Source organism: Hypanus sabinus, chromosome 1 (genome assembly GCF_030144855.1).
Source record: "Hypanus sabinus isolate sHypSab1 chromosome 1, sHypSab1.hap1, whole genome shotgun sequence".
Classification (NCBI taxonomy): domain Eukaryota; kingdom Metazoa; phylum Chordata; class Chondrichthyes; order Myliobatiformes; family Dasyatidae; genus Hypanus; species Hypanus sabinus.
The window spans coordinates 179,949,874-179,963,278 of NC_082706.1; the positions used below are offsets into that span (position 1 = coordinate 179,949,874).

At 38.8% G+C, this 13,405-nt stretch overlaps 1 protein-coding gene across 10 annotated transcripts in view; it reads left to right on the top strand.

Moving 5' to 3' along the window:
- sulf1 (sulfatase 1) overlaps positions 1–13,405 on the top strand; it is a 367,408-nt gene that overhangs the window by 232,066 nt on the left and 121,937 nt on the right. For all 10 annotated transcript variants that reach the window (XM_059982554.1, XM_059982537.1, XM_059982579.1 and 7 more), the window contains one exon: positions 10,563–10,802. In XM_059982554.1, coding sequence (XP_059838537.1) covers positions 10,563–10,802 — 240 coding nt within the window. The remainder of the gene's footprint in view (positions 1–10,562; positions 10,803–13,405) is intronic.

Below are 13,405 nucleotides of genomic sequence, written 5' to 3' on the forward strand. Positions count from 1 at the left end.
GACACTGGAAAGTGATTAAAGGCAGCAACCAGAACTGCTTTATACTCCTTGACTTAGAGGTACTGAGGCTAGCATTAACACTCCATCTGCACCTTGTTTTAAATCAGGGACTTATCAGCCAACTCAGCACAAATCAAGGATGTGTTCTTCAATTTTCAATTGGCTATGGTTTATCCATTTGTTACCTAGACACACTGAGGGTAATTTTGCCTTGTGCAATAGCATGGAACTTGTGAGAGTGAATTAGCAAAATAAAACCCTTCCATCGAAATAAAATTCAGAAGAATTTTAATGGGGAGTGTTGATTTGCTTTCCTCTCTTTACACCCTTCCTGCAATTCTGTATCGTCTTGAATGAGCCTTCAGGGAGGGTGGAAAATAATTTCAGCTTTAATTTCAAAGGAAAATCAGAAAAAGTACAAAATAGGTATTTGTTATTGCTTGTGTTTGTGACAGGAAAATCTGTTATAATATCGCATTTATACTTCCATGACTTTTCTTTTTGTTAGATTCATACAGAGGAACTAATTCAGGACCATGCACATAAAATATCTAATTATCATAAAATCCTCACACACTATATGTGTTTTTTTCTTGAACTTAACATGAGATTATCTGGAGTGTGTCGCCATTAAAGTTGACATTTATAGACCTTGCGCTGTCCAAAAAATCAAGTGATATAGAGTTAGTAGAGGAAAATAGAACTGACACAAAAGGTCAGCCTGATTATACCAAATGGCAGAGCAGACATGAACAGCCGAATGGTTCACTTGTGCTTCCATTTCTTATTATCCTTCCAGGCGTCATTTACAGTACTTAAGTACAACATGCTGCCTTTTACCCAGTCACAGCTCTTGATATTATTGTCCTCATCAATGCTGGAATGTAATGCTTTACTCATGACACTGGAAAGCTGTGGGCACTGATCCAAGCTCTCATCATTTTTAATATATTGATGCATGAAGATAAATTGCTACCAAGCAAGCAGCTGATATGTATACCCACAGTACAAAAATTAAAATATTTCATTCATTTGCTTTATATGCTTGATGTAGATTTGGCCGATCAGCTTGGAAGACATAGTTTGATGAATGTTGTAGGATGCCTACAGTTACGTTGAAAGTGAAACACACTAGAGCAAAGGAATAACATAAAATGCTGGAGGAACTCAGTGGGTCAGGCAGCATCTGTGTAGGGAAATAGATAGTTAACTTTTCAGGTTGAGACCTGTCATTTTGGATTGTCCTTTTCCCTCCACAGATGCTGCCCGATCCTCTGAGTTTGTCCAGCATCTGCAGTTGTTTTATGTGCTCACATATGGGCAGCACAGTAGCATATCAATTAGCATAATGCTATTTCAGCACCAGCTGTAAGACCAGGGTTCAATTCCTGCCGCTACCTGCAAAGAGATTGTACGTTCTCCCCGTGACTGCGTGGGTTTCCTCCTGATGCTCCGGTTTCCTCCCACATTCCAAAGACACATGGCTAGGAGTAGTGAGTTGTGGGCATGCTGCGTTGGCATTGGAAACAAGGCGACACTTGAGGGCTGCCTAGGACAATCCTCACTGATCTGATTTGACGCAAATGGTACATTTTACTGTATGTTTCAATGTACATGTGACAAATAAAGCTAATTTTAATTTTAGTCTTACAGCAAAGACTAGTCCGTTATGTAATACAGCATTATGAGTAATCTTCAGCTGGTCCAAGCCTTGCTGATATAAACTGTAGTGATTTCATAGTTAGCTACTTTATTCTTCCTACTTCAGATATGTTGGTTGTGACCTGTGATAGTGATTACTTTGTGCAAAGCTGTGTGATCAAAATGGGGTTTGCATTATCAATTGTGTACAGAGTCAAAATGACCAAAGGAAGCTGGAAATCTGGATTCCATTAAAGGATGTAAAATCTTCTTCTTAGGAAGTCCCAGAGGATCGAGGATCTCTTGCTTCCATTCTTTAGTGACTGATGTCAATATGGTAACTATAGACTCTTCCACAGATAGTGCATGGAGTATCTTACTGAGCAGGTGGATAGATAGTTTGTGAGGTGGGCTTCTATATGTGTGGTGAACTATGTGCCTGTCGGGACACGCCCCTGCTGACTGCTCCTGTGGCTCCTCCCACAGGCCCCTGTATAAAGGAGACCTGCGGCCTGAAGATCGGCCTCAGTCTCCAGGACCTTGTATGATAGACACTCACTCCTGGTTCCTTCTTCCAGTCAATAAAAGCCGATATCTCGCCTAAGTCTCAGTGTGAGTTATTGATGGTGCATCAATATGCTGCTGATGGTTGGAAGCATTCATTCTGAATGCTCCCACTCCATCTTGAGCAGTCATGGGCCAGGGATTCCCAGTTGTCGTCACCACTGGGGAGATGACATTTTTGCAAGGTGACTTTAAACATATTCTTGAATTGTGACCTCTTCTCCTAGCAAAGCTTGAATTAGAGTGATTGTTTTGGAAATCAGTTTTCAGTCATGTGAAAGATGTCTTCCCAAAAAAGCCAACAGAGTATATCAGGGCTCAGTGCTGAGTGGATTTTCCTGAGAGAGGACACTGATATTGGTCAATTTCTTCTTTCAGTGAATTTGGAGGATTTCATGGAGATAGTATTAGTGGTAACTTTCTGAGGTGCCTGCAGTAGATAGTTCAGGTCCCTGAAGCATATAGGAGAGGAGGCCAGTAGACAATGAAATTTATGCCATATTTAACATTTTGATCTTCAAATACCATTTTTGTCAATCAGCCAAACATTGTGCTGGTGCATTGAAAGTGATGATGAATTTAATCTTGATTGCTTATATTTGCATATCCTGTCTCTGAGATTATTGGAAGGCCAAGTCGTGCAGTCTGGGTGGGAATATTTTGCAGTGAGAGCCGATTTCTAAATGTCTTTCATTCTGTGGATGCTGAGGGTTAGAGCCATCCTCTTATATAGTTTGGTGAACAAGTCAACAAGAGGCATAGAGATTGACCTGATGACTTTGGTTGTGGGACCCTTTGCAGTTGTTGATTGAACAGTTGATTGAACAATGTTCTGAAGCAGCCTGAAGGCATGACCAGGATGCTCATAGAGGCACCTTGGATTGGGAAGTTGTCAAAAGTTTTGGGGCAGTGGGGGTGATGGAGGAGGAGAAATTTAATGTGCTAAGCTGTTGGAAATTCAGTGATTCGGGGAAATGATAGTTTTCATTGTTAGCTTGTTGGACATCACACATACATGTTAACAAACTGGTGTCAAGATGAGAGAGCAACATAGAAGAGTGAGTGTGATGACTTCAAAGTAAATTGCAGAAGAGGAATGCAATGGTTTTAAACTCTATTTGCCTGTAAATTAGTATAGAGATAAGTGTGGTTGAGAGGTGAACACATACCTGAAGAAATGAACTCAGCAGGTCGGGCAGCATCCATTGAAACGAGCAGTCGACGTTTTGGGCCGAGACGTTGGCTGCTCGTTTCGACGGATACTGCCTGACCTGCTGAGTTCATCCAGCTTGTTTGTACGTGTTGATTTGACCACAGCATCTACAGTGTATTTTGTGTTTACCTGAAGAAATGGTGTGGGGAAGATGCATTCTATAGGTAATGGTACAGGGACAGGGAGGAACAATTTTGACCAATGTAGTACTTGTTGCAGTCACTACACTGGATTTTGTAGATAGCACTTGTTCTATCAGTCACATTTTGTTGTGCTTTGAGTTTTGATAGGTTCCTCCACAGAGTTGCAGTTGGCTTATGAGCAACTGTGATGTGCTGCTGAAGCAGTCTTGCTGTTGTATCTGAGACATATGGCAATACAATTTGTTTATTCATCGTTCATGTAGTTTGTATACTTGGGTTTCTGACCTTGAGATATCTTCGGATGAAGCTTCGAAGGTTGGTCAAACAAGAAGAAAACTATCGACCAGGCTACACGAGTATCAGCCTCCGAGCAGAAGACACGACCCACTCGTGCTAGTATCAGTTCATGAAGACAGAGAAGGACAGCCTTTCAACTGGACAACAGCCAGAGTCTTGACTCAAGCGAGAACAGAAAAAGAATGAGAATTTCTCAAAGTGTTGCTCTCTGGAGAAGGATGCATCAACAAACACATTGACATACATCTGTTATATTAACCCTTTTGGAGAAAAGAGAAACAACAACGTCACCAATCAGTGAATCGTCAGTAATCTCAGGATCTGGACAGCGAAGCAAACACTTCCAACGGATCTCTCTCGACGCTAGCCAGTCAGAATCTTCTACTGCTAAACTTTTCATTGTTTGGTACCAGCCAACCGGATTACAACATCTAATCAATATCCATTCAGACCCCGGTGGAGTATATAAGCAGGCATTCTGAGGAGACAACATCCTCAACTGCGCGTTGATGACGGCTTGTTGATTGGAACCAAAACGTCTGCCAAAATTTTGCAAAGCTCGGTGATCAACCAAATTTCCAAACTTATAATGTTATGCAGTATAGAGGAGAGAAAAGGAAAGAGTAACTTCAGTCATTCAGAATCACTTCAATTACACAAAACCTAGGAAAGAGAAAATTGGAAATGGGATTTCTGGTAATTGCATTAAGGAAAGGTAAACTTTATAGATGATAAAAATTAGACCAGCATGTAGCAATCTAAACAATTTGAATGGGTGATTTAAAGTTTTACATGGATTGAGTTAAAACAGGGTAGCTTACATTACTGTGGTAATGAATTTCTTGAATGAGTTCAATCTAGTTCGCTACATCAGTGTAATTTAGAATCAATAAGGGGGATGCCCATATTAGAAATGATTCATGAGGCAGCCTAATGATATGTGCATATTTATTTAATTGGGTTATGAATTTGAGCGAGTATAGTGTAAAAAAAAGGGAACATCATGAAGCAGCTACAAAGTTTGTAAATATGGGCCGATGAAAGGTCCTGGCCTAAAACATCAACTGTTTATTCTTCTCCATTAACACTGCCTGACCTGCCAAGTTCCTCCAGTAGTTTGTCTGTCTTGCTCTGGACTTCAAGGGTCTGCAGAACTGCTTGTGTTTTGTTACAGACATAATTAGCAATAGATTTATTTGCCAATGAAGAAGGCCACAAATAGCTAAAGAGAAAAAGGACAGAGAGATGAAACTAATCAAAAACTAACACAAGATAATCAGAGAAGTACAGAGTGGGAGAAATATAAAGAGTAGCAATGGTGATAGAACAGTTCAAGAAGCAAAAACAAGGGTATGTGAATAGGAATTGCCTAAGAAGGTTAAAATCAACACAAATATACTTTGTAATTATATTAAGGAGAAAATGATTGGCAGGAGCAATGGAGACTTTTTGAAAATAGTTAAGTTGTAAATGAAGATAGGAAGTAGCAGCTTTCAGGTAGGGCTGCCAATGCATGAGGCAGCGCTGTAACATAATGGTTAGCTTTACAGTACAGGCAAACCAAGTTCAATTCCCACCACTGCCTGCGAGGAGTTTGTACATCTTCCCCATGACCACTTGGGTATCCACCGGGTGCTCTTGTTTCCAAAGTCCAAAGCCATACTAGTTGGTAGGTTAATTCATAATTGTAAATCGTCCCATGATTAGGCTGGGAAGCTTTGACAGCTTTTTAGATCCCCATTGAAAAGATAACCACTATCCTTAACCTCACTTTGGGTCTCCAGACCCGTGGTGATCCACTGTCATTTGTGAACTGTTATGGTTGTTGTAAACTCCAACATTCTGTGGAATAATTTATATCACCAAACATTTCTCCTTTGAGAGGCACAGGGATGGTTTTAGTCAGTACCAGTTTGCTTCAGTTGGTCCTAGCTGCTCAATAATTGGACCAGTGGATGCTTGCAAAGGCAACGCACACATACAGTTTAGTATTAAGTGAGCACTGAAATCACGCAGTGCCCAAATATTTTGACCTGCACCAGGTCAAATGGGCATGGGTGAGAAACACATTGTGATCCTGTTGCAGGTGTACCAGCCCCACCCAGTGCATAATAATAATGATCTGATGGAACTAATATCTTTTGCAGCTACCTGGAGCGTAACCTGCAGATTCTTCAATCCACCCACACAAATTGTGTAATGACATACTCTTGGATTAAACAGCAGAGGCTTATTTATCAGTGGAATTCAGAAGGACAAGCTGCCACGGCTGAACATTTAACACTATTCAACACAGTAAAATTACACCACTGCTGTTTCAGAAGCAGTCTACATAATTATAAAATGTTTATATCCTCTGACTAAAAAAAGAGTTTGTTTCACAGTGTAAGATATAAAGGAATTGTAAAGTCACTTTTTTTGCCAAGCTTGAATCTGTAATGTAAGCAATATTACTATTACCGGTCTCTGGATTTTGATTCCCATTTGCACTTCAGATTAAAAAGTTATTTTTCATATGACTGAATAATCAAAGGGTCTTTCTTAGTACAGTAATGTGGAAGCCCTTCAAAGTTCAAAGGGAAATTTATTATCAGGGTACATACATGACACCACATAAAACACTGAGATTCTTTTTCCTGCGTCATACTCAGCAGATCTAGAGAACATTAACTGAAAACAGGATCAATGAAAGAGCAAGAGTATAGAAGACAACAAACTGTGCAAATGCAAGTAAATAGCAGTAAATAATGAGAGCATGAAATTTTCAATCTCCTTCCTGTCTAGCGATGGAAGAAAAGGAATGAGAGCTTGCAATTGCTTAAAATTGCATTTTTCATTGCCAGTCACATCTGGTAGCCCTGCATTATACTTCGTTGTTTTTCGCATAGATTGTGATAATGATGCCAAACCAGGCTGTAAATGTTTTACTGCAATATTATCATGCGGTTAGAAGAGACAATGCTGCCTAGAAATAGCCCATTGTTATGATTTCTTTAGCACATTAATCTGTTGAGAATCAAACAGGAAGTGCTGATATTAAATGCAAATCAGCAAGACAGAGACAAATTGATGTTTCCAAAATAACCCTTTTGGAATTTCCTGCTTTCAGTTGCTGCATGCACTGCAGAGCTGCTGAGAACTTACAGAACTTAATAAAGCAAAATTTACCCAGGGACGTTTGTTGGCTTTGTTGACTGCATTTTTGAATTGCCATATTAATTTGGGGAAATCAGTACTGATTGAATTAGTTACCCAAACATCTGTTGTCCCCTTTGTGCTCCTGTATGGCTTAAAAGTGTTTTCTGGGTAGAGAACACTGGTCCGTTTTTATGGCCACCCATTTCTACAGCAGTTGGCGTGCAAGCAGTTCTGTTGTGTTGTCATCAGCCAATGAGCAGCTGAACTAGCATGGTGAGAAAATTCAGCAGAATGTGCAGAGGGAATTAGCAAAATTCTGCCTGGCACACTAATGACTGTTAGTCGTAGTGATTAGTAAGTCAGTTATCAGTCCGTGCATGAAGGCAAATGATGTAAATGGGCAGCAAGTGGTGCTGACTCTGGGGTTAGTGGCCTGTGATTGGTAGATGGGGTGAGTCTGCAGTCAGTGATCAGCGGATGGGTTTTATGATTGAGATGGGGTTGTTATTGGTGGATGGAAAAGCGGGTCTATTATCAGCGGATGGATAAATGCTGATCTGTGATTATTGGACAGGGTGAGTCTGGTTGAGGCAAGGATTGAATCTGGGATCTGAGATATTTTAATTTTCATTTTTATTATTTTTCAATTAAGATACAGTGCAGAATAATTCCTTCCCGCCCTTTGGGCCAGGCTGCCCAGCAACCTCTGAATTAATCCTAGCCTAATCATGGGACAACTTACAATGATCAATTAACTAACTAGCCATTATGTCTATGGACTGTGGGAGGAAATCAGAGCACCCAGGTAAAACCTGTGCATTCCCTGGGGAGGACATTCAGACTCCTTACAGGTGACATTGGAATTGAACTCTGATCCCAAGCTGTAATAGCATCATGCTAACCGCTAAACTACTGTGGATTTTTGATCCAGTCATATTCCGTCTATGTTCTTCCTTCATGTAACCCTCTCATCATCTACCTTCAGCCCGATATTCTGTCATGCTCTCTAATATCATTTATCCTCCTTTTCTGTTTCATTTGGAGAGTCTGACGTTTGGTTTCCCTACATTTCCCCACAGTGTCAATTGGCCTGGATTATACATAACCATCTCTTTCAATTAATTACCATTTTGCACCCTATGCCTTGATTTCAGTTTACCTTTTTATTTTGACCACATCCATTTCCAATCAATTGAGCATTTTTTCATACACTGGTCAAAATTTTATGCTATATTTGCTCATAAATATGCTGCCATTGACTCTTACCCCAATCGATTCTTCCCATTTGCTACAAGATTCAGCAATGCTTCCTTTCTCCTTGGACTGCAAACATATTTGTAGAGAGTGTTCTGAACCCACTTCATGCTTCCTAATTCTGAACTTGTAGAGAAAACAGTCTCTCAACTTCTTCCAGGTCAATCCCTCTCAAAGCCATATCTTTGTACAATTGTAGCAAGGTTTTTCAATTCTTGTTCCGTAATGTAGCATTGCTTGCAATATAGGCCTTCACACCATTTACCTTTGCAATTGCTAGCTTCAGCTCTGAATGTATCTGTAAGCAAATAAAATGAATGTTAAAAAAGCTGATAACATTCAGAATTGTTAGGTAGTCCTTGGTCCCTCCTGTACATCAGTGAGCTTTTGATGACTTTGTGATAAGTATTACTTAATGGATTCGTCAATAACCTGCAAAAGTGGGTGGGTGAAATCATTTCTTCAGTCACTATGTATAGTAACACAGCAGACATACTTGGAATATTTTTACAATTCACTTTGAGGGAACATCCAGAACAAGTTGTCCTTCCAGGATGGATATCTTGTTTCAATTAACAATTAGCCATCTTTTAAATGAATCCTAATACTTGATAGGTTTTGTAGTTGACCTTCATATTCATTAGGCCTTTTAGTTTAGTCATTAAATCCAAATTGCTTTCCTTTTCTATGCTTTGCAATTGGATATCTATTCATTATCTGTATTCATTTGATATTTCAACTCTTAACATTCACTATCTTGCATTTACTGATGCTATGATGTCTTTTTCTCAGCATATCACTTATCTTGGCCTAAAATTCTTTGAACATAACATTTTCAGTTGTATTTGTTCTCAGCAGTATTTTCCCATATCTACAAACAACTTGGACAAATCCCTGTTGCTTGATGGCATTATATTTCTAAAATGGGTTCAGCTGAAGACCTTATTAATCCAATTAGATTTCAAACAGCATCCAACATATCAAAACTGATAACTCACAAAGGTTAATCCCAGCCATATCTGTACTATTTGCCTTAAATGCAATTGATTGAAAATGTCAGTATTATAATTATCCTGTGCATCAAAAACCTGGTTAAACATCATTGCAGGGAATTAAATGCATCATTTATGGCTATTGTAACAACAGGTTGGTTTGCGGGACAGGCAAAACAGCCTTATTGCAAAGAATCCTTTGCCATCTCTTAAAGACAGCACCAAGCAAACATACTTCCTATATGTATTTATACCAGAATTAGCAATTCAAGAGGCATTTATACAAGAAAGCATTTTCTGTAGAGCGTTAATAGAGCTTTCATGCTGGTGGACTCTTCTTAGTGTAAACGGGCCTATAGTCAAAAATAAAAGCCTGAAAAAGGTTTGAGTAGCCTGGGAAAAATGAATAAATTGCATTTGAACTGTCTGCCTATACAGATGGTAAAACAGTCTGAAGTTGCTGCTGAAGTCTGAATGTCTTTCAGATTTACACAGAGCCATGGGTGATTCTGAAAAGACTTAGTTTACTTTTCACATCATTCCTTCTTATTATGTTAAAGATTCCCAGAGTGACTGTTTATTCATAAAGAAATGCCACACACAACGAATAGGCCAAGATTGGAGCCTCATGTTTTACAATGAATCTGAATTCAAAGGGATTACTTTGTATTCGCAGAACCATGTACCTAACAGTGAAGGTTGCCTCTGTTCCCATTTCTAGAAAAATTGTTGGTATTGGCAGGAATTCTTCCTCACTGAGACAAAATTGAGTCAAAATGTTTCATAGATGGTATATTTTATAATAAATATCCTGTAATATTTGTAACTGATTCTTACAATATGTTTGGTTGGTATTGGTTTGAAGGTATCCGTTGGTTGTGCAGTATTTGCCTCATTGTCCTCAACAATACCTACCCACAACCAACATCATTAAAATGGATTATCTGGTTAACTAACTGCTTACTTTGGGAGTTACCTCTGCATTAATTCACTGTCGCATTTCTAACCTAACAGTGTAAACTGTATTTCAACTAAGTTTGTTTGGTGGCAACACGCTTCAAAAAATAAAAAGAATCAGAATCGGATTTAATATCATCAACATATGTCGTGAAATTTGATGTGGCAGAATCACATTAAAAACCATAAATTACAAGGAGAAATATATAATATATATATTTAAAATCTGGTGACAATACAAGTCTTTCCTTTATTTCTCCTGAATACTTATTTTCATTTCCCCAATAGATTGCCAACAAATTCAATCAAAGAGTGAAACTCAGTGATGTGTAACACTTCTATTTTACTATTACACCTTTTTAGGTTCACTGCAGGTGATGAATAAAACCAGAAGGCTCATGGAACAAGGGGGAGCTCATTTCACCAATGCTTTTGTGACAACTCCAATGTGCTGTCCTTCCCGCTCTTCAATGCTGACAGGAAAATACGTCCACAACCACAACACTTACACAAACAATGAGAATTGCTCCTCACCTTCCTGGCAGGCGATGCACGAGCCTCGGACATTTGCAGTGTACCTGAACAACACAGGCTACAGAACAGGTTTGTAACATCATTTATAATCCATTAACTGGGGACTTTTGTTTTTAAATGATTTCAAATTGTTATGTTAATTTTAGGACTGGAACCAATAATAAATTTTAGTGCACTGATCATTTAATTAACTAAATCAATAAAATTTATAATACATGTGGTTAATAACTTCTTCCACCTATTTTAGCTTCAAGTAAAAGAATACAATTCATCAGTTAAGAGACGTCCTATATCCACACTAAATTCAAGCGCTGCATAGCTAGTACTAGGTATCTCTACCACACACAATTTTATAACTGTGACTAATCTTTAAGTACATGTAATTTTTCACCTTTGTACCTACTTTGCCCATTTTATAGTCTCATTATCAAATGAAAAAGGGCATCTCTTATTTATAGATCCAAAGATTAATCATAGATGTTTTTTGATATCAAAGATTAACATACGTGTTCCTTTAGTGAACAAGTATTTTATTTATATGTGGGGTAATTGATAAGTTTGTGGCCTAAGGTAGAAGGAGTCAATTTTAGAAAACCCAGCACATTTTTTTTCAACGTAGTCCCCTCCTACATTTACACACTTAGTCCAGCAGTCGTGGAGCATACGGATCTTGGACCTCCAGAAAGTGTCCATAGGCACGGGTGATTGATAAGTTCTTGGCGTAAGGTAGAAGGAGATGAATTGTACAGCTCTCGTTACAAGCACATGCAGTTCAACTCTTTGAGTGATTATTCAGAAAGTTTTAAGTTAATAACTCATCGGGGTCTTTGATAAGTTCATGGCCTAAGGTAGAAGGAGATGAGTTATTAACTTCAAACTTTCTGCATGCAATGAGAACTGTATAACTCATCTCCTTCTACCTTAGGCTACAAACTTATCAATCACCCATGCTGTGGGCACTTTCTGGAGGTCCAAGATCCGTATGTTCCATGACCTCTGGACCATGTGTGTAAATGTAGGAGGGGACTATGTTGAAAATTAAATGTGCTAGGTTTTCTAAAATTGACTTGTTCTACCTTAGGCCATGAACACATCAATCACCCCTCGTAACTATAAGATTAATAGTTTCTCGTTTACGTGCGAGTCTTTTCGTATGTTTGTTTGGTGCCTTTCATGAGCTGCAGCTGATCTTACACTGTTTCTAAAGTTTGTAGAGACATAAAAAAGTACAGGTCAGAAGCTAGCACTTTGGCCCATCTAGCCCATGCTGAACTATTTAAACTGCCTACGCCCGTCGACCTGCACCGGAATAATGGCCTTTCTTTCTTTCTTTCTTTTTCAATCTTTTTATTGAGTTTCATATATATATATATATGGCCTTTCATAGCCCTATGATCCACATACCTTAATACTCTTCGCTTAAACATCGAAATTGAACTTGCATGTACCACTTGCGCTGGCAGCTCATTCCACAATCTCACAACCTTCTGAGTGAAGAAGTTACCCCTCATGTTCTCCTTAAACTTTTCACCATGACCTCTGGTTGTATTCCCACCCAACCTTAGTGGAAAAAAAACTTGTTTACATTATCTGGTTTTAATTTACTGTAGTCTGAGAAGAACTGAGCAAATTGTTATGTTCTTGCCTATTGTTGTAATTCTGACTCATACATTCAATCACTCTCTTCTGAAACACCTTCAGGACTGTTTGCCTTTAATAAAGCTTCTAGTAACATACTAAGAAGAGTGAATCATGTAACCTATGCTATTAGTATTCAAGTTAGAACTATTTTTACCTCCTTAACATCAGTCTAATTGGGCCATCTTACCTGCCCCTATATTTGGTTTAAGATATCAGGAAAATTTATTAAAAATAAACTGAGCATATGAATTATCTGCAGTGATATGATGTAATTATATACTTGAGCACGAGATTTACTATTGGAAGAGTTACAGTTAAACAAATTCTGCCATTTGCCAGAGTGATATGTTGAAATTTTGGTTTAGTTTTGCCTCTGGCTTTATCATGGTTTCCAAGAATGATTCATTGAAATTTGAGGCTGCAAGAACTCCCAGAATGCAGCAGTAAAAAGCCAGTGAAAGAACCCATAGATCAAGCAGAAGAACTAAGTACAGCAGGCATTGCCTTCAATGTATCAACACAGCCTCTGGTCATCTCAGCAAAACAACGTTTGAGGATTGTTAAGTTCAAATGTGGCACAAAGTTCATGGTATATTAGGCAGCAGTGATCCCTCTGTACACAGCGATGCACACTTTATTGAAGTAAGCATCACTGAAACCATCACTTCCGTGGATTAGATTGATGGTTAGATTTAGCCCAAAACACAGTGCACTAGATAAAGATTTAATGATCATCTGTCACATGTACATCAAAACATTGAAACAGACGGTCAAACGGCTAATTTTGTGTCATTGTTTGTGATGTGTTGGGCATAGCCCTCAAGTATTGCTGTGCTTCAGGCACCAACAAAGCATGCCCACAACATACTAACTCCAACCTGCGTGGCTTTTTGGAATGTGGAGCACCCAGAGGAGACCCAACTAATTATGGGGAGAATGTACAAACTCCTTACAGAGTTTGAACCCCGATCTTCCAGTGCTAATCATTTTCCTGACGGTCATGTCAATAACTGCAATGTTGAAGTAGATAG